The sequence below is a fragment of the Oncorhynchus nerka genome, linkage group LG27, assembly GCF_034236695.1.
Source record: "Oncorhynchus nerka isolate Pitt River linkage group LG27, Oner_Uvic_2.0, whole genome shotgun sequence".
Taxonomy (NCBI): domain Eukaryota; kingdom Metazoa; phylum Chordata; class Actinopteri; order Salmoniformes; family Salmonidae; genus Oncorhynchus; species Oncorhynchus nerka.
The window spans coordinates 103,276,919-103,300,918 of record NC_088422.1 but is presented as its reverse complement, the minus strand read 5'-3'; the positions used below and the strand labels follow the sequence as shown (position 1 = coordinate 103,300,918).

Genomic DNA, 24,000 nt, shown 5'->3' with positions numbered 1-24,000 from the left:
AAGAGACCAAAGATAACCTTGAAGTAGCTGCACAGCAGAGATCGGAGTATCTGTCCATAGGACCACTTTAAGCTGTACACTCCACAGAGCTGGGCTTTATGGAAGAGTGGCCAGAAAAAAGGCATTGCTTAAAGAAAAAAATGATCAATTATGTTCGGTGTTCGCCAAAAGGCATGTGGGAGACTCCCCAAACATATGGAAGAAGGTACTCTGGTCAGTTGAGACTAAAATGTAGCTTTTTGGCCATCAATGAAAAAGTTATATCTGCCACAAACCCAACACCTCTCATCACCTCGAGAACACCATCCCCACAGTGAAGCATGGTGGTGCCAGTGTCATGCTGTGGGGATATTTTTTCCATCGGCAGGGAAACTGGTCAGAATTGAAGGAATGATGGATGGTGCTAAATACAGGGAAATTCTTGAGGGAAACCTCTTTGTCTTCCAGAGATTTGAGACAGGGACGGAGGTTCACCTTCCAGCAGGACAATGATCCGAAGCATACTGCTGAAACAACACTTGAGTGGTTTAAGGGGAAACATTTAAATGTCTTGGAATGGCCTAGTCAAAGCCCAGACCTCAATCCAATTGAGAATCTCTGGTATGACTCAAAGATTGCTGCACACCAGCGGAACCCATCCAACTTGAAGGAGCTGGAGCAGTTTTGCCTTGAAGAATGGGCAAAAATCCCAGTGGCTGGAAGTCCCAAGCTTATAGAGACATACCCCAAGAGACTTGCAGCTGTATTTGCTGCAAAAGGTGGCTCCACAAAGTATTGACTAGCATAGTAGTTAGTATAATGGTTGTGCACGCTCGTTCCTGGTTTGTTTCACAATAAAACACATTTTGCATCTTCAAAGTGGTGGGCATGTTGTGTAAATCAAAGGATACAAACCCACCCCCCCCCCCCAATAAAATAAAATCTATTTAAATGAAAGTTTACAAACATTTTAGGTTGTAAGGCAACAAAATAGGAACAATGCCAAGGGAGGTGAATACTTTTATATACAAAATGTAACCAAGGTTTGAAATGATTATGTTTTAGTGAAAATATTATTAGTTTGGGCTTCTTGCGGTTCATTAGCAGTCCACAAATGATTTATTTAATTATGTTCTAGCCCTGACCATCCTTCCAGAAAGAATCGGCCCGCAGCTGAATTTAGTTCCTGATTCCTGCTCTAAATTCAATTGAGATGTGTGTGTTTACAATTCCCATAAAACATTGATTACACACACAAAAACAAAAAAAATGATTGGTTGAAAGTTTGTACTCAATTTTAATTTACAAATGCACGTTACCCCAATAGAATCTTATTAAAAAAAAGAGAGCAAGTCTAGCTAAGAGAAAATGCTGCCCAGCAACATTCAAACCAAAAACAAAATATTCATGGAAATATTTATCAAAATTTGTCACATTTTTTTTTGTACAAAATATTTTTCTATTGAATTTCAGACATTATTTTCATTTTTAGATCAAGAGTTCAACAACAGAATAGTTTCAATATGCCCATATTTGCTATTGTTTCTCTTTTATGCAACAAAAAAAAAGAAGACATATTTGAACAGTGCCCCCCCCCCCCCCCATGCAAACCACTTCCATCATGCTGCTTTTTAAAAAAATCCAAGTTGTAGAAAAACAAAGATTACAAAATGAAAATTAAAAATTGAAAAGATGCTTCAGAGGTCTTGTTGAGAAAGAAAAAGGCCCTGTCTGGTGTGGCTAATACTGGTAGCCTGAGGTACAGAAGTCTACAACAGCCAAGAGGCACCCTAGATGTTGTATTATAGTGCACTGCCTGTTGACAAGGCTCTACTCAAAAAGTAGTGCACTATAAAAATCGGGGACAGGGTGCCATTGGGGACGCATCCTATAAATCACAGACACTCAACAGACAACGTCGACTCCTCTGGCCAAATACACATCCACATCGTCTTCCTCATAACATCAGAATATGCCGTTGTTTCAGAGGAGACAATCCTACAGCTGGATAATAACTCAAGTCTGACGACAGAAACAAAACACACACAAAAAAAAATCTGGTGTCTGCCTTTCTTTCTACACATTCTGACTGAGCCTCTGACTGGGCCTGCCTTTCTCTCTACACATTCTGACTGAGCCTCTGACTGGGCCTGCCTTTCTCTCTACACATTCTGACTGAGCCTGCCTTTCTCTCTACACATTCTGACTGAGCCTCCGACTGAGCCTCCGACTGAGCCTGCCTTCGTCTCTACACATTCTGACTGAGCCTCCGACTGAGCCTGCCTTTCTTTCTACACATTCTGACTGAGCCTCCGACTGAGCCTCCGACTGAGCCTGCCTTTCTTTCTACACATTCTGACTGAGCCTCCGACTGAGCCTGCCTTTCTTTCTACACATTCTGACTGAGCCTCCGACTGAGCCTCCGACTGAGCCTGCCTTCGTCTCTCTACACATTCTGACTGAGCCTCCGACTGAGCCTGCCTTCGTCTCTCTACAAATTCTGACTGAGCCTCTGACTGAGCCTGACACCACTGGAGGCTGAGCCTCCGGAGCCACACGTGAGCCTCGCTCTGTTCTACAAAGCTGAGCTCTGACTGGGACACCACTGGAGGCGGGAGGAGGTCTCTGTTTAGCATCCCCACCGCCCAGACAGACAGAATGGCTCATTGTCCTGTTGTTCGGTCTCTGTCTCTCCAGGTTTTTAGGGTTTGGTTTGGAGAAAGGCTTAACTTTGATTTAGCGGCGGCCTGTGACGCCGTGCGAAACGTCTGGAGTTTAATCCCACGGAGGTTGCATGATAGTCTGGGCTGGGACACTCCTTAACTGCGAACACACCTCTGCCCCCCCCAGCCTGTATCCCAAATGGCACCCTAATTCCTTATTTAGCGAACTACATTTGAAACCTTTTCTTTTGAGCAGTGCTCACATAGGGGTCGAAACTAGTGCACCGTCTAGGGAACAGGGCGCTGTTTGAGACACCACCTCTGTCTATCTGGGTCTCTGACTGAAAGGGGCTGGTCTGAGGCCTGTTGGAACTATGGGTAAATAAACACAGCGACTGACTGTATCTCACACAGGCCTGAAACCTAACTCGAGATTATGAAAAGCTCCCATTTGACGTCAACAACACAACACGTCTTGAGCAAAAAGAAAAATAAGGTTTAAGCGTTCTGATTTTAAGTTAGGCTTTGGGTCCAATCCTACCTCTTTGTATTTGACTCTTGATATTTACAGTCCTCTTCTACCCAAAACAGCTCAAAGCAGAAGTAAAGCCATTCGATTAGGACACAACAACAAAATATATATATATATATATATATATATTTAAAAAATAAAAAATGTACAACGTGTGCATATCTGAAGCCAACAGACGCTACAGGGAGACAGGACAGACAGCTGATCGTCCTCACAGAGCTACATCCCCCCCCAAAAAAATAAAAACAGGCATCATTCTGATTAACTTCAACCGTAGTGAATGTACTGACAATACTAAAAACGCCAGACAAAAAATGGTAGCTAGTTCACCAAACATTCTTTTAAAAAAGGAACAAGAAACCAAAAATAATAAAATATATACTTTCCCCCCTCACCCACATCTTAACTAGTGAATAGTTTATCTTGTGACTCAACAGGGTCTCCTTTAGAAATGTCTCCAAATTGTAAAAAAAAAAGAAGAAGAAGAAGAAGAAGAAGAAGAAATCTCATCATTGTGAACCAATCTGAACGCACAAGGAAGACAACAGTGAAATCTCTCTGCCAGTATATATCATCTCTGGGAGGAGCCAGAGGAAGAAACTCCAGTATGGCTAAGAAGCAGTGGCGAGCTGTCTATTTACCATCACCCTGGTTGACTCAAAATGGCCCCCTATTCCCTTCATAGTGCACTACTTTAGACCAGGGCCCTATGGGGAAATAGGGTGCCATTTGGGAAGCACTCAACCGTGAGGTATCATATTTCATGTCCCTGCCCTCTTCTCACTGGCTGCTGTTGTTGTTGTTGTTACACGCCCCATTGTTGTTGTTGTTGTTGTTGTGGGCGGGGCTGGCCCCCTCTGCGCCAGGCGCTTGGACGTTGTCGGCCAGGTTGTGGGCGTGTTCCAGGAAGAGGTCCTTGAGGACAGACAGCTCTTTGCTGAGCAGCTTGATCTTGGCCTCCAGCCTCTCGTTCTCCTCTTTCAGCTCGTTGACACGTTGCTGCGTGTCCTGGGCCTTCTGCTTGGATCTCATCCTGCTCTTCTTAACCGCCAGGTTGTTCCGTTCCCGCCGCTGGCGGTACTCGTCACTGTCCTTGTCCCCCGACGTCTTCTTCATCTTGGCCTTGCCTCCTCCTCCTCCGGCTGGGGTGGCAGGGACTAGCTGGGGTACCAGCTGTAAGCTTCCTGTTGTTGTTGATGTTGTTGTTGTTGTTGTTCCACTAGCCTGGCCCTGGATCACACTAACAGTCCCCCTGTTCTGCTCCGTGCTTATCGTCTGCTGAGACCTCTTGCTCATTTGGTTTGGATCTGCTGACCGCTCGCCTCGCTGTCCGTCCGCTATGACTGGCGTGCTGGTTGGGTGGCACTCTGGATGAATGGGTGTCTGGACGCACTCCTGTAGACTGGAGTTACTGGAGTCTGGAAGGACAAGGTGAAATATGTTAAGTCTTTCCCTCGAGAAGAGAGAAAAAAAAGGTAAGAAACACATGTTGATTAGGGGATTCATTATTAAAAATAGGCAACAAACAGGTGACAGCTAAGAACATTCTAGACTATGAGCTTTTAGTCGGAACTAATTGAATCAAGGGTAGTCATGGAAACAGCACATTTAGTCAGAACTACTTGAGTCAAGTGTAGTCAGGGAAACAGCAGGACTCAACCTCAGTAGCACCATTATTATTATTATTTTATTTTACATTTAACTAGGCAAGTCAGTTAAGAACAAATTATTATTTACAATGACGGCCTACCCTGGTCAAAACCTAAGCCGGACGACACTGGGCCAATTGTGCGCCGCCCTATGGGACTCCCAATCATGGCCGGTTGTGATACAGCCTGGAATCGAACCAGGGCGTCTGTAGTGACGCCTCTAGCACTGAGATGCTGCGCTACTCGGGAGCCCCATATCATTTCTAGTAATCTTGATTTCACCAGACATAAATAAATAAATAAAGATCTGGGTCCACATGGGTTATGAGAAGAGATGCTAGAATGAGGAACTCCTCCCTCTCCATTTACAAATTAAGGACAAGTCCACAGGTCAAATGCCCCCCCCCCCCCACCCACCCACCCCAACACACCACCACCACCAATCAGAAATTCTAAATATTCTATCCGTCTGTGACATCGTGATTTGTCCAAATAACCAGTGAGGGGAAAAATCCAATCACTGGAACTCTTGGTGCCCAGTTATGAAGACAGACCTCCAGTCTCATGTATGTTCACAGTCTGACCCACCAGAGATGACGGTTTATTGTAAAACACATGATGGGTGATTTATGAAAACAAGCTACATTGATGCAAAAACATATCTAGAATATGTAGCTAAATAATATTGCGCATTTTCATATTGACATTAAAAATGTCGATGTATTTTTTTTGTTGTTGTTGTTGTGTAAAAACAGATCTGAGACAAAAGTGGTGGTCTGGTTTAAGCCCCTCCCCCCCGATTTACATTAATTCACCCAACATTTCATCACAAACATATGTTATTCTCCTTGAGGGAATTCACCCACCAAAAAACATGTATCTATCATCACCAGCATGTTATTCTCCCTGAGGGAAAGTGAAAAAAAAAATCATAGTTAACGTTAGTCTGATAAGGTCACACAGGGAGTTGTGTGTCTGTGACATCTCTCTCTCTCCCTGTCGGTCAGTTCAGCTGTCTGCTAGTTAACGGTAGTGTTGCCGGTGATTGCATCATCGCATCCCTCCCTCCCGTACATGGCAGATCTGCTTTGTGCCACCGGAGAGGAACTCCGTAGCCATGCAGTGGTAAGCAACAAAAAACCCAGACGTTTTGGGATAAAAATAAATAAATAAATAATTGTACCGGTGAATTCACTAAAAAAAAACACTAACACACAACGTTTTGACGTGAGACTAACTAGTTAATTAGAATGTGTATGGAAATAGACAAAAGAGCCTATATAGAGAGATTTGGCAATAGCAGGAGGCGTGGAGCTTGGCTAACTAGACAACTGGCTAACAGCTAGCTAGCATTTCCTTACAACCGAAAATAACCTCACCTAACGTCAAAAAACACACACTTTGAACGCCACATCACTATATACTTTTAACATAGTTTATCACACCGCTGTTTAGTAAACTACAGTTTTATTTGAAGCATGCCTGGCCACAGTTGGTGTCTAAATTAGCACAAATATGCCGTACAGTTTGTGGAGTCCATTTAGCCTAGCTAGCTATTACCCTTTTTCCCCCCATAGAAGATGACTTGGGGAAAAAACATACCAAATCAACGACGTTACCTTGTCTGCTTTTTTTTTAGGTGTCGTCAATTGTCCATCAAAAGTATAAAAAGTTGGGAGTAAATGTCCGTATTTTTCCGTTGACCAAATAAGTTAGTTGATGAAGTCTTGTGTATGTTTTGTTGCTGCTCCAAGTATTGCGAAATCGTTTTGACCATATAGGGGCATCTACCAGCCCAGCCAATGAGCTTCGGCGGTGAGGATGGGTGACGCAATAAACTGCTTGAGTGATAGGTTGAACAACCAATGGGATGAACTATATTTGCATTTAGCTAGTGTTATTTATGTCATGTGAAGAAGAAAAAATATATGTCGTGAGTTCACACAATGAATTCGTTCATTGCTAATGACCTGTTTAGGGGAGGGACGCAAAATTCCAACAGTTGACATTAGTTAAAAAAATAAATAATTAGTTATATATATTTTTTAAATATTTAAATATACAAAATTGCTCTTGATATATCATATAATAACACAGTTGTGCATGTGTGATCTCCACATCTTTGGTGTGGTAGCATCATCTTGGATCATTCACATTGTGCAGCACAGACACAGATTCACACAGACACAGATTCTTAAAGTAGCCTTCAACTAAAACATTGTACTCTTTTAGCAAAACAAATCCTTTTCAAATCACGTTGGGAAGCATAGATTCCAGCTTTTTTATTACAAATCTCTCTCTCTCTCTCTCTCTCTCCTTCCCTCTCTCCTTCCCTCTCTTCTTCCCTCTCTCCTTCCTGTTCAGTACATTCCTGTGAACAACAGACCATAAAAGTATATCGTTTTAATACACGTATCAGAGGGAGTGATTCGTTTGGCTAATATGATTGGTCAGAAGTGGTAGACCCATGTGGGATAATTGCCATATTCACCAGTAAAACCCTTGTAAATCAATCCAATAACATATCTCAACGTTATAGAATATTTCTGTGTGACAGACCACTAGGTGGTGCTAGACTATGCTACCACTTGAATTGATAAGGAGCCAAGGGGAACTCCAAAACATATAAGCCTTCAATTGAATGAAGATAATCAATCAATATGGGGAGGCAGGGTAGCCTAGTGGTTAGAGTGGAGGGGTGGCGGCGTAGCCTAGTGGTTAGAGTGGAGGGGTGGCGGCGTAGCCTAGTGGTTAGAGTGGAGGGGTGGCAGGGTAGCCTAGTGGTTAGAGTGGAGGGGTGGGGTAGCCTAGTGGTTAGAGTGGACTAGCCTGTGGTTTAGAGTGGAGGGTAGCCTAGTGGGGTGGGGAGGCAGGTAGACTAGTGGTTAGAGTGGAGGGGTGGCAGCGTAGCCTAGTGGTTAGAGTGGAGGGCGGCAGGTAGACTAGTGGTTAGAGTGGAGGTGGCAGGGGACTAGTGGTTAGAGTGGAGGGGGTGGCAGCGTAGCCTAGTGGTTAGAGTGGAGGGGTGGCAGCGTAGCCTAGTGGTTAGAGTGGAGGGGGGTGGCAGGGTAGACTAGTGGTTAGAGTGGGAGGGGTGGAGTGGTTAGAGTGGAGGGGTGGGTAGCCTAGTGGTTAGAGTGGAGGCCTAGTGGTTAGAGTGGAGCCTAGCCTGTGGTTAGAGTGGAGGGGGGCAGCGTAGCTAGTGGTTAGAGTGGAGGGGTGGCAGCGTAGCCTAGTGGTTAGAGTGGAGGGGGCAGGGTAGCTAGTGGTTAGAGTGGAGGGGAGGCTAGACTAGTGGTTAGAGTGGAGGGGTGGCAGCGTAGCCTAGTGGTTAGAGTGGAGGGGCGGCAGGTAGCTAGTGGTTAGAGTGGAGGGTGGCAGGGTAGACTAGTGGTTAGTGGAGGGGTGGAGGGGTTAGAGTGGAGGGTGGCAGGTAGACTAGTGGTTAGAGTGGAGGGGTGGTAGCCTAGTGGTTAGAGTGGAGGGGTGGCAGCGTAGCCTAGTGGTTAGAGTGGAGGGGCGGCAGGTAGACTAGTGGTTAGAGTGGAGGGGTGGAGGGGCAGGTAGCCTAGTGGTTAGAGTGGAGGGGCGGCCTAGTGGTTAGAGTGGAGGGGGGGGGCAGGGTAGCCTAGTGGTTTAGAGTGGGAGTGGGGGTGGCAGGGTAGCCTAGTGGTTAGAGTGGAGGGGGGAGGCAGGTAGACTAGTGGTTAGAGTGGAGGGGCGGCAGGGTAGCCTAGTGGTTAGAGTGGAGGGGCGGCAGGTAGACTAGTGGTTAGAGTGGAGGGGAGGCAGGTAGACTAGTGGTTAGAGTGGAGGGGTGGCAGGGTAGCCTAGTGGTTAGAGTGGAGGGGTGGCAGGGTAGCTTAGTGGTTTGAGTGGAAGAGAGGCAGGGTAGCCTAGTGGTTAGAGTGGAGGGGTGGCGGCGTAGCCTAGTGGTTAGAGTGGAGGGGCGGCAGGGTAGCCTAGTGGTTAGAGTGGAGGGGCGGCAGGGTAGCCTAGTGTTTAGAGCGTTGGACTAGTAACCGAAAGGTTGAAAGATCGAATCCCCGAGCTGACAAGGTACAAAAATCTGTCGTTCTGCCCCTGAACAAGGCAGTTAACCCACTGTTCCTAGACCAGTTAACCCACTGTTCCTAGACCAGTTAACCCACTGTTCCTAGACTGTCATTGTAAATAAGAATTTGTTCTTAACTGACTCTCTGTTCTTATTTAACTAGGCAATAAAGGTATAATATCACATCTGATTATACATATGTATCCCTTTCTCCCACCTGCTCTCCCATTCTCTCTCTCTCTCTCTCTTAGTGAACCTTTTGCACCTGGTATTCCGTTTGTGTCAACAGTGACCAGAGCCACCATGGAAATCGCGGCACCAACAGCATCGATGGATCCCAAGTTTAAGGATGGCATCGTCGTCCGTGCCGGTGAAACGTTTGTTATCCGAGCGGATATCCTGGGGACGCCACTCCCCAGAGTCAAGTGGTTAAAAGACGGAAAAGAAATTGATAAAACCGCCCCGAGAACGGAGGTCGTAAAAACGTTTGAACGTACCGTTCTAACAGTTCTAGATTGCGTCAGAGTGGACGGCGGACAGTTCGTCCTGAGTCTCAGCAATGTGGCCGGAAAGAAAGATATACCTGTCAATGTTAAGGTTCTTGATAGACCTGGTCCACCTGATGGGCCATTGAAGATCACCGGTGTGACTGCAGAGAAAGCCGCGCTGCACTGGAGTCATCCGTTACAAGATGGCGGTGCCAGTGTTTCCCATTATATCATTGAAAAGAGGGTAACCAACCGCGTGTCATGGACTGTAGTCCAACCGGAAACCCAAGCAGTCAGCTACAAAGTGACTAAACTCGTACCCGGCACTGAGTACATCTTCAGAGTGAAAGCGGTGAATAGGTTTGGCACTGGTGAACCTCTTGAATCAGACCCGGTTACTGCATGTTGTCCTTTCAAGCCGCCCAGCTCTCCTTCCACACCTGAAGCAAGCGCTATAACAAGCGACTCAATGGTCCTGACATGGAATCGTCCAGAAAACGATGGTGGCTCAGAAATAGATGGCTATATCGTTGAAAAACGCGATAAAGACGGTGTTAGATGGACAAAGTGTAACAAGAGAAGACTTAACGATATTCGGTTCAGATGCCCCGGACTCGCCGAGGGGCATTCCTACGAGTTCAGAGTATCTGCTGAGAATTCTGCTGGTGTGGGAGTGCCAAGTGAACCAACAGGATATATCAAAGCTTGTGACCCCTTATATCCCCCAGGTCCTCCTTACAACCCTACGGTGACAGACCAGTCAACCACAACCGTGTCCATCTCATGGGCAAAGCCCATCTATGATGGCGGAGCAGCCATCAAAGGATATGTTGTTGAGATGAAGGAAGTAACGGAGGAAGAGTGGACAACCTGTACACCGCCAACTGGTGTTGAAGAAACACACTTCACTGTGAAAACACTGAAGGAAAATGGAGAATACAACTTCCACGTCTGTGCGATTAACACTGAAGGAGTTGGGGAACCAGCGGATGTACCAGGGACTGTAGTTACATCTGAAAGACTTGAGGCACCTGAGATTGAACTAGATTCAGACCTTAGGAAAATGGTGTCAGTTCGGGCGTGTGCGACACTGCGTCTGTTTGTCCCATTCAAAGGAAAACCTCAACCTGTAGTCAAGTGGTCCAAGATGGAAGGTCCTCTTACTGAGCGTGCACACATTGAGGTCACAAGCACCTACACAGTCCTTGTCATCCACACTGTCAACAGACTTGACACTGGCAAGTATGCGTTGACTCTTGAGAACGTCAGCGGTATGAAGTCTGCTTTCATTAATGTCACGGTGTTGGATTCACCAAGTGCCCCTGAGCACTTTGAAGTCAAGGACATTACTAGAGATTCTGTATCACTATCCTGGGAGCCTCCACTGATTGACGGCGGAGCTAAGATCACACATTACGTTGTGGAGAAGAGAGAAGCTCAAAGACGGGCCTTTACCAGTGTTTCCGGGAACTGTGGAAGAAATAGAATGAAGATTGACAACCTTATAGAAGGGGGACTTTATTACTTCCGTGTACGAGCTGTTAATGAGCTCGGTGTGGGTTTGCCAGCGGAAACACCAGAACCAATCAAGGTATCCCAAGCTCCTTTGCCTCCTGGTAAAGTCACTGTTGTAGATGTTACTCACGACAGTGTGAGTCTGTCATGGGAAAAGCCTGACGACGATGGTGGAAGCAGAATCAAATGCTACGTAGTGGAAATGCAAACCAAGAGCGATGACAAATGGACTGTGTGTACTGAGATACGGGGATTGAGATCAACTGTTGATGGACTCTTAACAGGTGAGGAATATTCATTTAGGATTAGTGCAGTCAATGAAACAGGCAAGAGTGAACCTAAGCTACTGGCAGAGGCTGTCATAGTAAACGACGACACAGTGGAACCCATCATAGATCTGATGTGCAAGACATTCAGTGTCAAGGCAGGAGACGACCTGAAGATCGATGTTCCATTTAGAGGCAGACCTGAACCTGAGGTTTCATGGAACAAAGATGGTGTTGAATTGAAGGAGACAACCAGGGTTAGCTTTCTAACATCTAATAACTCATCACTAATCACTATCAGAAACACAACCAGGGAGGAATCAGGGAACTATGAGATCACCTTAAGCAACACAGTTGGTAGAAAATCAGCCATAATAGCTGTTGTCATCTTGGATAAACCTGGCCCACCTGGTGCAATCAAGGTAGATGAAGTCAACGCTGACTATATTTCACTGTCTTGGGATCCCCCACTCTACGATGGTGGATGTCCAATCAGCAACTACGTAGTAGAGAAGAGAGATACTACCACTACATCATGGAAGGCCGTTTCATCCACAGTTGCCAGAACGTCTATTAAGGTTCCTCGTTTGACACAAGGCACTGAATATCAGTTCCGAATTGCAGCTGAAAACCGTTTCGGCGTGAGCCATGCTGTGGAGTCCGCTTCCGTTGTTGCACAGTACCCCTTCGAGACACCTGGCCCTCCCACTACCCTCCATGTTGCCCAGGCTACAAAGTCCTTCATGTTGGTTACATGGAATGAACCAGCCAGTGATGGTGGAAGTCCAATCATGGGTTATCACCTGGAAATGAAGGACTATAGCAGTATTCGCTGGACAAAGACTAACAGAGGACGTCTCATTGCTGAAACAGAATTTAAAGTGAATGGGGTAGAAGAAAGCTTGCAGTATGAATTCCGTGTTGCTGCTGAGAATATTGCTGGCGTTGGACCGTACAGCAAAGCCACTGAGCCTATAGCTGCAAGAGATCCATGTGATCCTCCTGCTAACCTTACAGTCACAGACATCACAAGATCTTCCATTTCTCTCACTTGGTCCAAGCCAGAGAATGATGGTGGAGCCAAGGTGACTGGCTACATTGTTGAACGCAGGGAGCTTCCAGATGGTTGTTGGCTGAAGTGCAATTTCACCAATCTCCAGGAAACTTGCTATGACATTGAAGGTCTTACGGAGGACATTCAATATGACTTCCGTGTTATTGCAAAGAACTCTGCTGGAGTACTCAGTGAGCCGTCGCAATGCACAGGTGCCGTCACAGTCAAGGATAACGTTGTTCTACCTCGCATTGTCTTGGATGACAAGTATAAGAAATTAGTCGTTGTCAAAGCCGGAGATGTTCTGAGAATCGATGCAGATATTTCTGGGCACCCACGTCCAGTCATTTCCTGGTCAAAAGATGGTGAAAGGATTGAGATCAAGGCAAGAATAGAGATCACTTCAACACACACTACCACCACATTACTAGTCAGAGACACTATCCGAAGAGACTCGGGTCAGTACACTGTAACAGTGCAGAACATTGCTGGTACAAGGTCCCTGTCTGTAAACTGTAAGGTTCTTGACCGCCCTGGACCGTCTTCTGGGCCATTGGATGTGACTGGTCTGACCGCAGAGAAATGCACTTTGACCTGGGGACCACCTCAAGAAAATGGTGGTGCGGAAATTCTGCGCTATATAGTTGAGAAATGTGAAACCAGTCGTGTCACCTGGACTTCAGTATATGAAGACACGAAGGCTACAACATGCAAGGTCACCAGTCTGCGTAAAGGAAAGGAATACATCTTCAGAGTAAAGGCAGTGAATGAATATGGACAAGGTGAAGCCTTAGAGAGTGAGCCAACCAAGGCCACAGATCCATTCACTGTCCCTGCTGCACCGACAGATGTTGAAGTCACCAGCATAACAAGTGAGACCATGACAATCTGCTGGAAAAGACCTGAGTCCGATGGAGGAAGCAGCATTTCTGGCTACGTTATTGAGAAACGAGAGAAATCAGGAATGCGCTGGGTACAGGTGAACACAAAGCCCGTGAATGACCTTAGGGTCAAGGCATCCAATCTCTGTGAGGGATGTGAGTATGAGTACAGAGTCTATGCAGAAAATGTTGCAGGCTCGAGTCCCCCAAGTATTCCTTGCAAACTGACAAAAGCGGAGGATCCACAATTCCTGCCGTCCCCACCAGCTAAACCCAAAGTCATTGACTCAACCAAGACTTCTGTAACTCTTTCGTGGAATAAGCCGTTGTTTGATGGGGGAGCTGCTGTAACAGGATACTGTGTTGAATATAAGAGAACGGATGAGGAGGACTGGTGTGTCAGTGTTTCAAACACAGAGAACACTGGATTCACTGTCGTTGGTTTGACACCTGGTGCAGAATATATATTTGTTGTCAAATCCATCAACAAGATTGGTGTCAGTGAGCCAAGTCCTCCTACTGATCCACAAGCAGCTGAGGACGAGAGAAGAGGAACCACAGTTTAATATCAGCAATGAGATGCGAAAGACTCTTCTTGTAAAGGACGGCAGTTTGTTCACCTTAACTGTGCCGTTCAGCGGGAAACCTGTTCCTAACGTTATGTGGGACAAGGCAGATGTTGACCTGAGAGTGAGGGCCAGTATTCATACCACTGGTACCGTCACGTCTATCACGGTGGAACAAGCAACAAGAGACGACTCTGGAAAATATACAGTGACTTTACAAAACGTTGCTGGAAAAGTCACATGTACGTTAAATGTCAGGGTTCTTGACTCTCCTGGTCCACCGTGCCGTGTTGCGATCAAGGATGTTACCAAGAGCTCTGCAACAGTTGCCTGGGATACCCCAGAAAACGAAGGTGGTGCTGCTGTCACCAACTACCTTGTTGATATTCGTGAGGTGAACAACAAGGGATGGACCAGAGTCACAGATTCATGTCCTCGTCTGACCTACAGAGTGTCAGATCTACAAGAGGGAGGTGTGTACTACTTCAGAGTCACTGGTGAAAACCAGTATGGAACCGGCTTGCCAACTGAGACCAAATACGGAGCAATGATTACAGACAAGAGTGACCCGAAGCCACTGGCCAAGCCAGTAAAGGACGACACAATAGAACCCATCATAGATCTAATGAGCACCTCATACAGTGTCAAGGCAGGAGACGACCTGAAGATCGATGTTCCATTTAGAGGCAGACCTGAACCTGAGGTTTCATGGAACAAAGATGGTGTTGAATTGAAGGAGACAACCAGGGTTAGCTTTCTAACATCTAATAACTCATCACTAATCACTATCAGAAACACAACCAGGGAGGAATCAGGGAACTATGAGATCACCTTAAGCAACACAGTTGGTAGAAAATCAGCCATAATAGCTGTTGTCATCTTGGATAAACCTGGCCCACCTGGTGCAATCAAGGTAGATGAAGTCAACGCTGACTATATTTCACTGTCTTGGGATCCCCCACTCTACGATGGTGGATGTCCAATCAGCAACTACGTAGTAGAGAAGAGAGATACTACCACTACATCATGGAAGACTGTTTCATCCACAGTTGCCAGAACATCTATTAAGGTTCCTCGTTTGACACAAGGCACTGAATATCAGTTCCGAATTGCAGCTGAAAACCGTTTCGGCGTGAGCCATGCTGTGGAGTCCGCTTCCGTTGTTGCACAGTACCCCTTCGAGACACCTGGCCCTCCCACTACCCTCCGTGTTGCCCAGGCTACAAAGTCCTTCATGTTGGTTACATGGAATCAACCAGCCAGTGATGGTGGAAGTCCAATCATGGGTTATCACCTGGAAATGAAGGACTATAGCAGTATTCGCTGGACAAAGACTAACAGAGGACGTCTCATTGCTGAAACAGAATTTAAAGTGAATGGGGTAGAAGAAAGCTTGCAGTATGAATTCCGTGTTGCTGCTGAGAATATTGCTGGCGTTGGACCGTACAGCAAAGCCACTGAGCCTATAGCTGCAAGAGATCCATGTGATCCTCCTGCTAACCTTACAGTCACAGACATCACAAGATCTTCCATTTCTCTCACTTGGTCCAAGCCAGAGAATGATGGTGGAGCCAAGGTGACTGGCTACATTGTTGAACGCAGGGAGCTTCCAGATGGTTGTTGGCTGAAGTGCAATTTCACCAATCTCCAGGAAACTTGCTATGACATTGAAGGTCTTACGGAGGACATTCAATATGACTTCCGTGTTATTGCAAAGAACTCTGCCGGAGTACTCAGTGAGCCGTCGCAATGCACAGGTGCCGTCACAGTCAAGGATAACGTTGTTCTACCTCGCATTGTCTTGGATGACAAGTATAAGAAATTAGTCGTTGTCAAAGCTGGAGATGTTCTGAGAATCGATGCAGATATTTCTGGGCACCCACGTCCAGTCATTTCCTGGTCAAAAGATGGTGAAAGGATTGAGATCAAGGCAAGAATAGAGATCACTTCAACACACACTACCACCACATTACTAGTCAGAGACACTATCCGAAGAGACTCGGGTCAGTACACTGTAACAGTGCAGAACATTGCTGGTACAAGGTCCCTGTCTGTAAACTGTAAGGTTCTTGACCGCCCTGGACCGTCTTCTGGGCCATTGGATGTGACTGGTCTGACCGCAGAGAAATGCACTTTGACCTGGGGACCACCTCAAGAAAATGGTGGTGCGGAAATTCTGCGCTATATAGTTGAGAAATGTGAAACCAGTCGTGTCACCTGGACTTCAGTATATGAAGACACGAAGGCTACAACATGCAAGGTCACCAGTCTGCGTAAAGGAAAGGAATACATCTTCAGAGTAAAGGCAGTGAATGAATATGGAGAAGGTGAAGCCTTAGAGAGTGAGCCAACCAAGGCCACAGATCCATTCACTGTCCCTGCTGCACCGACAGATGTTGAAGTCACCAGCATAACAAGTGAGACAATGGCAATCTGCTGGAGAAGACCTGAGTCCGATGGAGGAAGCAGCATTTCTGGCTACGTTATTGAGAAACGAGAGAAATCAGGAATGCGCTGGGTACAGGTGAACACAAAGCCCGTGAATGACCTTAGGGTCAAGGCATCCAATCTCTGTGAGGGATGTGAGTATGAGTACAGAGTCTATGCAGAAAATGTTGCAGGCTCGAGTCCCCCAAGTATTCCTTGCAAACTGACAAAAGCGGAGGATCCACAATTCCTGCCGTCCCCACCAGCTAAACCCAAAGTCATTGACTCAACCAAGACTTCTGTAACTCTTTCGTGGAATAAGCCGTTGTTTGATGGGGGAGCTGTTGTAACAGGATACTGTGTTGAATATAAGAGAACGGATGAGGAGGACTGGTGTGTCAGTGTTTCAAACACAGAGAACACTGGATTCACTGTCGTTGGTTTGACACCTGGTGCAGAATATATATTTGTTGTCAAATCCATCAACAAGATTGGTGTCAGTGAGCCAAGTCCTCCTACTGATCCACAAGCAGCTGAGGACCGAGAAGAGGAACCACAGTTTAATATCAGCAATGAGATGCGAAAGACTCTTCTTGTAAAGGACGGCAGTTTGTTCACCTTAACTGTGCCGTTCAGCGGGAAACCTGTTCCTAACGTTATGTGGGACAAGGCAGATGTTGACCTGAGAGTGAGGGCCAGTATTCATACCACTGGTACCGTCACGTCTATCACGGTGGAACAAGCAACAAGAGACGACTCTGGAAAATATACAGTGACTTTACAAAACGTTGCTGGAAAAGTCACATGTACGTTAAATGTCAGGGTTCTTGACTCTCCTGGTCCACCGTGCCGTGTTGCGATCAAAGATGTTACCAAGAGCTCTGCAACAGTTGCCTGGGATACCCCAGAAAACGAAGGTGGTGCTGCTGTCACCAACTACCTTGTTGATATTCGTGAGGTGAACAACAAGGGATGGACCAGAGTCACAGATTCATGTCCTCGTCTGACCTACAGAGTGTCAGATCTACAAGAGGGAGGTGTGTACTACTTCAGAGTCACTGGAGAAAACCAGTATGGAACCGGCTTGCCAGCTGAGACCAAATACGGAGCAATGATTACAGGTATGCCAGAACTGATCATCCAAATGTAAGTGTTCCATATATTTTTTTTAAATTCATTTTTGTATGTTTTTTTTATTTTAAAACAACAGTTTTTTCTCCTTTTTTCTTCTTCTTGATTTCAGAAAAACCCAGCCCACCACAAACCATCGAGGTCACCGAGATCACCAAGGAAAGCGTGTCCTTGTCTTGGATTAAGCCCGAGAATGACGGAGGGAGCAGAATCACCAGTTATCGTGTCGATGCTCTCGAGAACGGTCAGGATAAATGGGTGAAGTGTGGCGTCACCAAGACCGTCCACTTCGTGGTGTACGACCTGAAGGAAGCTACTCAATACTTTTTCAGAGTTCGTGCTGAAAACCACGCTGGATTCAGTGACCCTACAGAAATGGCTCTCCCTGTGTTAGTTAAAGGGCAACTTGGTGAGTTGTTGCCCAGCCCTACATTTACAGTTACTAAGGGTAGAGAATTGCTGAGCATAAACCACGATAGATGGTTTACTACATTCTGGAAGAATAATTCTTACATGTAGATTGTTTCATTTTGATCTGATATCTTCAATGAAATAACAAGTCTTCATCTTTCAACAGAACCTCCTGAAATGAACATGAACAAGTTTCCTGACAATATGGTCTACGTCAGAGCAGGATCAAACCTAAAATGCCAGATCCCACTTACTGGGAAACCTGCGCCAAAGATTTCTCTTTCAAAGGACGATGTCGTGTTGAAGTCAACGATGAGATTCAACTCTGAAGTAACTCCTGAATATCTTATCATCATTCTTCGTGAGAGCACTGCTACTGATTCAGGAAGGTACGACATATGTGCCTCCAACACCAGCGGAGCCTCCAGGTCTTTTGTGACCATCGTGGTCCTGGATAGACCCAGCGCCCCAGTTGGTCCTATTGGAATGTCTGAGGTGACCGAGGACAGCGTGAGTCTGACGTGGCTTCCTCCTCGGTATGACGGCGGAAGCCCCGTCACAAACTACATAATAACCAAACGAGAAACGACAAACGCCGACTGGACCGAAGTCTCCTCGGTCGTTGTGAAATGCACAATGAAAATCATGAAGCTCATAACAGGACTGGAGTACCAGTTCAGAATCAGGGCTGAAAATCGCTACGGCATCAGTGAGTACAGCGACTCTGCAACCGTCAGAGTGGATCTCAACTACAGTAAGTTTTATACTACTCTATTCACCTTTTATCTTTGTATTTTCTCTCTCTCTATATATATATACATGTATATGTGGCGGCAGCGTAGCCTAGTGGTTAGAGTGTAGAGGCGGCAGCGTAGCCTAGTGGTTAGAGTGTAGAGGCGGCAGCGTAGCCTAGTGGTTAGAGTGTAGAGGCGGCAGCGTAGCCTAGTGGTTAAAGTGTAGAGGCGGCAGCGTAGCCTAGTGGTTAGAGTGTAGAGGTGGCAGCGTAGCCTAGTGGTTAGAGTGTAGAGGAGGCAGGGTAGCCTAGTGGTTAGAGTGTAGAGGTGGCAGCGTAGCCTAGTGGTTAGAGTGCTGGACTAGTAACAGAAAAGTTGCAAGATCGAATCCTCCAAGCTGACAAAGTACAAATCTGTCGTTCTGCCCCCTGAACAAGGCAGTTAACCCACTGTTCTCCCAGTAGGCCGTCATTGAAAATAATAATTTGTTCTTATTAACTGACTTGCCTAGTTAAATAAAGGTAAAGTAAAACAAATGGTACATGTAACATATCTACTTGTAACAGACCACTAGGGGGCGCTGCACTATGCCTCCCCTTGAACTGATAAAGAATACCTGAGAATGTGTTATTGTAACAGACCACTAGGGGGCGCTGCACTATGCCTCCCCTTGAACTGATAAAGAATACCTGAGAATGTGTTTTTGTAACAGACCACTAGGGGGCGCTGCACTATGCCACCCCTTGAACTGATAAAGAATACCTGAGAATGTGTTATTGTAACAGACCACTAGGGGGCACTGCACTATGCCTCCCCTTGAACTGATAAAGAATACCTGAGAATGTGTTTTTGTAACAGACCACTAGGGGGCGCTGCACTATGCCACCCCTTGAACTGATAAAGAATACCTGAGAATGTGTTATTGTAACAGACCACTAGGGGGCGCTGCACTATGCCACCCCTTGAACTGATAAAGAATACCTGAGAATGTGTTATTGTAACAGACCACTAGGGGGCGCTGCACTATGCCTCCCCTTGAACTGATAAAGAATACCTGAGAATGTGTTATTGTATCAGACCACTAGGGGGCGCTGCACTATGCCTCCCCTTGAACTGATAAAGAATACCTGAGAATGTGTTATTGTAACAGACCACTAGGGGGCGCTGCACTATGCCACCCCTTGAACTGATAAAGAATACCTACGTCTTATTGAATAGCCCCTGTAAACATACCGATTAATGCTAAATGTTATTTTCTTCCGTCTATAGCCGTCCCTGAATCTCCGTCACCCCCTATCGTTACGTCTGTAACCAGAGAAAGCGTCACCGTCGCCTGGACGGAGCCGAACTGGAATGGAGGGAGACCAGTCGTTGGATACCATCTTCAGATGAAGGACAAGAACAGCATCCTGTGGCAGACGGTTAACAAAACCGTTATCCGTGCCACACACTTCAAAGTGACCAACGTCATCGTTGCTGGTCTCGTCTATGAGTTCAAGGTGGCAGCGGAAAACGCAGCCGGATGCGGTCCCCTTAGCAAGATCTCAGACGCTGTACTGGCCATTGATGCTTGTGGTAAGGCGACTTTCGTTACTTTCAGTAGTGGTTGGTCCATCACATTTCTTTATCGCCTAGTGGTTGGTCCATCACATTTCTTTATCGCCTAGTGGTTGGTCCATCACATTTCTTTATCACCTAGTGGTTGGTCCATCACATTTCTTTATCACCTAGTTGTTGGTCCATCACATTTCTTTATCGCCTAGTGGTTGTCCATCACATTTCTCTATCACCTAGTGGTTGGTCCATCACATTTCTTTATCACCTAGTGGTGGTCCATCACATTTCTTTATCACTAGTGGTTGTGGTTGTCCATCACATTTCTATATCACCTAGTGGTTGTCCATCACATTTCTATATCACCTAGTGGTTGTCCATCACAATTCTCTATCACCTAGTGGTTGTCCATCACATTTCTCTATCACCTAGTGGTTGGTTCATCACATTTCTCTATCACCTAGTGGGTGGTCCATCACATTTCTTTATCCCCTAGTGGTTGTCCATCACATTTCTATATCACCTAGTGGTTGTCCATCACATTTCTCTATCACCTAGTGGTTGTCCATCACATTTCTTTATCGCCTAGTGGTTGGTCCATCACATTTCTTTATCCCCTAGTGGTTGTCCATCACATTTCTATATCACCTAGTGCTTGTCCATCACATTTCTCTATCACCTAGTGGTTGGTCCATCACATTTCTCTATCACCTAGTGGTTGGTCCATCACATTTCTATATCCCCTAGTGGTTGTCCATCACATTTCACATTTCTATATCACCTAGTGCTTGTCCATCACATTTCTTTATCCCCTAGTGGCTGGTCCATCACATTTCTCTATCACCTAGTGGTTGTCCATCACATTTCTTTATCACCTAGTGGTTGGTTCATCACATTTCTCTATCACCTAGTGGGTGGTCCATCACATTTCTTTATCCCCTAGTGGTTGTCCATCACATTTCTCTATCACCTAGTGGTTGTCCATCACATTTCTTTATCCCCTAGTGGTTGGTCCATCACATTTCTTTATCCCCTAGTGGTTGGTCCATCACATTTCTTTATCCCCTAGTGGTTGTGGTTGTCCATCACATTTCTTTATCCCCTAGTGGTTGTGGTTGTCCATCACATTTCTTTATCCCCTAGTGGTTGTGGTTGTCCATCACATTTCTTTATCCCCTAGTGGTTGTGGTTGTCCATCACATTTCCTATATTTGTATTTTAAATATTTTTTTGTTGTTGTCTGTTGCAGAGCCTCCGACCAACGTGCGGATCACTCACATCAGAAAGTCCTCCGTCAGACTCGAATGGCTGAAGCCTACTTACGACGGTGGTAGCAAGGTAACGGGATACCTGGTTGAGAAGAAAGAGGGCGAACGAGACAGGTGGACGAAGGCCAACTTAACCAACGTTTCTGACACACACTACACTGTGACCGAGCTGAACGAGTGTGTGGTTTACGAATTCAGAGTCGTGGCTAAGAACGCAGCGGGGTCAGTCAGTAACCCGTCCACCACTGCCGGCCCGGTGATGTGTGTGGACACGGACGCTTACGAAGGAGATTAGAATGGTTTTAATTTGATTTGTTTAATTGTCAGAGGCTTTGCTATTTTTTATTTGTTGTGAAAAGTGGTCGAAGTCGTTAAATTTTCATTTTTGTTTTGTTTTTTCTTTAAAAGTTGAGATTTCCGTATTCGATGTGGTTACTGAAATAGCTATTTGTTTTGATTTGGTAGACGATATTTCTGTTCTGATAGCTGATTTTAATAGCGTAGAGAATAGATTTGATATGCTTCAACTATTGTCTGACTTGTTGGGAAAATGGTCAAAAATAGTTGATTTGTGTGCGTAAATCACAGTGTTAACGGTGGATGGAAGGTTGGATGTCGTCATTTGTTTATTTAGAGTGTGAGTTTTACAATGTGGAAGAAATCCCATGAAAACATATTGTCAGCCGTGTGGACAGGTGTCCCCAGTCAGTTGGACTGTTGGCATGGTTTCTACATGTGGACAGGTGTCCCCAGTCAGTTGGACTGTTGGCATGGTTTCTACATGTGGACAGGTGTCCCCAGTCAGTTGGACTGTTGGCATGGTTTCTACATGTGGACAGGTGTCCCCAGTCAGTTGGACTGTTGGCATGGTTTCTACATGTGGACAGGTGTCCCCAGTCAGTTGGACTGTTGGCATGGTTTCTACATGTGGACAGGTGTCCCCAGTCAGTTGGACTGTTGGCATGGTTTCTACATGTGGACAGGTGTCCCCAGTCAGTTGGACTGTTGGCATGGTTTCTACATGTGGACAGGTGTCCCCAGTCAGTTGGACTGTTGGCATGGTTTCTACATGTGGACAGGTGTCCCCAGTCAGTTGGACTGTTGGCATGGTTTCTACATGTGGACAGGTGTCCCCAGTCAGTTGGACTGTTGGCATGGTTTCTACATGTGGACAGGTGTCCCCAGTCAGTTGGACTGTTGGCATGGTTTCTACATGTGGACAGGTGTCCCCAGTCAGTTGGACTGTTGGCATGGTTTCTACATGTGGACAGGTGTTCAGTTGGACTGTTGACATGGTTTCTACATGTGGACAGGTGTCCCCAGTCAGTTGGACTGTTGGCATGGTTTCTACATGTGGACAGGTGTCCCCAGTCAGTTGGACTGTTGGCACGGTTTCTACATGTGGACAGGTGTCCCCAGTCAGTTGGACTGTTGGCATGGTTTCTACATGTGGACAGGTGTCCCCAGTCAGTTGGACTGTTGGCATGGTTTCTACATGTGATTGGTGTTGATATTTAACGGTTTAAGAGAAGAAATAGAAAGACAGAAGTGTGTCAGATAACGGTAGTGGTGTTGCTTCTACTCTCTCAGCAGGTAGCCTAGTAACCAGCAGGTAGCCTAGTAACCAGTAGGTAGACTAGTAACCAGCAGGTAGACTAGTAACCAGCAGGTAGACTAGTAACCAGCAGGTAGACTAGTAACCAGCAGGTAGACTAGTAACCAGCAGGTAGCCTAGTGGTTAGAGTGTTGGACTAGTAACCAGCAGGTAGCCTAGTGGTTAGAGTGTTGGACTAGTAACCAGCAGGTAGTCTAGTGGTTAGAGTGTTGGACTAGTAACCAGCAGGTAGACTAGTGGTTAGAGTGTTGGACTAGTAACCAGCAGGTAGACTAGTGGTTAGAGTGTTGGACTAGTAACCAGCAGGTAGCCTAGTGGTTAGAGCGTTGGACTAGTAACCAGCAGGTAGACTAGTGGTTAGAGCGTTGGGTGGGTAACCAGCAGGTAGCCTAGTGGTTAGAGTGTTGGACTAGTAACCAGCAGGTAGTCTAGTGGTTAGAGTGTTGGACTAGTAGCCAGCAGGTAGCCTAGTGGTTAGAGTGTTGGGTCAGTAACCAGTAGGTAGCCTAGTGGTTAGAGTGTTGGACTAGTAACCAGCAGGTAGTCTAGTGGTTAGAGTGTTGGGTCAGTAACCAGCAGGTAGCCTAGTGGTTAGAGTGTTGGGTCAGTAGCCAGCAGGTAGCCTAGTGGTTAGAGTGTTGGACTAGTAACCAGCAGGTAGTCTAGTGGTTAGAGTGTTGGACTAGTAACCAGCAGGTAGCCTAGTGGTTAGAGCGTTGGACTAGTAACCAGCAGGTAGTCTAGTGGTTACAGCGTTGGACTAGTAACCAGCAGGTAGCCTAGTGGTTAGAGCGTTGGACTAGTAACCAGCAGGTAGCCTAGTGGTTAGAGTGTTGGACTAGTAACCAGCAGGTAGTCTAGTGGTTAGAGTGTTGGGCCAGTAACCAGCAGGTAGCCTAGTGGTTAGAGCGTTGGACTAGTAACCAGCAGGTAGCCTAGTGGTTGGGCCAGTAACCAGCAGGTAGCCTAGTGGTTAGAGCGTTGGACTAGTAACCAGCAGGTAGCCTAGTGGTTGGGCCAGTATCCAGCAGGTAGCCTAGTGGTTAGAGTGTTGGACTAGTAACCAGCAGGTAGTCTAGTAACCAGCAGGTAGCCTAGTGGTTAGAGTGTTGGGTCAGTAACCAGCAGGTAGCCTAGTGGTTAGAGCGTTGGGTCAGTAACCAGCAGGTAGTCTAGTGGTTAGAGCGTTGGGTCAGTAACCAGCAGGTAGCCT

General features: G+C 46.2%; 3 protein-coding genes across 5 annotated transcripts; 2 read left to right on the top strand and 1 right to left on the bottom strand.

Moving 5' to 3' along the window:
• Positions 1-3,565: 3,565 nt before the first annotated feature.
• cebpg (CCAAT enhancer binding protein gamma) lies at positions 3,566-6,591 on the bottom strand. 3 transcript variants are annotated; one of them, XM_065012498.1, is made up of 2 exons: positions 6,426-6,591; positions 3,566-4,592 (listed from the first exon to the last, which is right to left on the bottom strand). In XM_065012498.1, the coding sequence occupies exon 2, from the start codon at positions 4,468-4,470 to the stop codon at positions 3,955-3,957; it is 516 nt and encodes a 171-aa protein (XP_064868570.1). In that variant the 5' UTR covers positions 4,471-4,592; positions 6,426-6,591; the 3' UTR covers positions 3,566-3,954. The 3 variants fall into 3 exon arrangements, with proteins under 3 accessions (XP_064868570.1, XP_064868569.1, XP_064868568.1); XM_065012497.1 differs by having other exon boundaries at positions 6,443-6,591; XM_065012496.1 differs by lacking the exon at positions 6,426-6,591 and adding an exon at positions 5,690-5,721.
• A 2,556-nt stretch (positions 6,592-9,147) lies between these two features.
• On the top strand, positions 9,148-13,655 carry LOC115114994 (titin-like). Its single transcript, XM_029643455.2, has one exon. The coding sequence runs from the start codon at positions 9,181-9,183 to the stop codon at positions 13,645-13,647; it is 4,467 nt and encodes a 1,488-aa protein (XP_029499315.2). The 5' UTR covers positions 9,148-9,180; the 3' UTR covers positions 13,648-13,655.
• A 5-nt stretch (positions 13,656-13,660) lies between these two features.
• Positions 13,661-22,008, top strand: LOC115120181 (titin-like). Its single transcript, XM_065012495.1, has 5 exons — positions 13,661-17,195; positions 17,318-17,614; positions 17,783-18,370; positions 19,620-19,925; positions 21,154-22,008. Exons 1-5 carry the CDS (start codon positions 13,661-13,663, stop codon positions 21,465-21,467), a joined length of 5,040 nt encoding a protein of 1,679 aa, XP_064868567.1. The 3' UTR covers positions 21,468-22,008.
• The last annotated feature ends 1,992 nt before the right edge of the window (positions 22,009-24,000 follow it).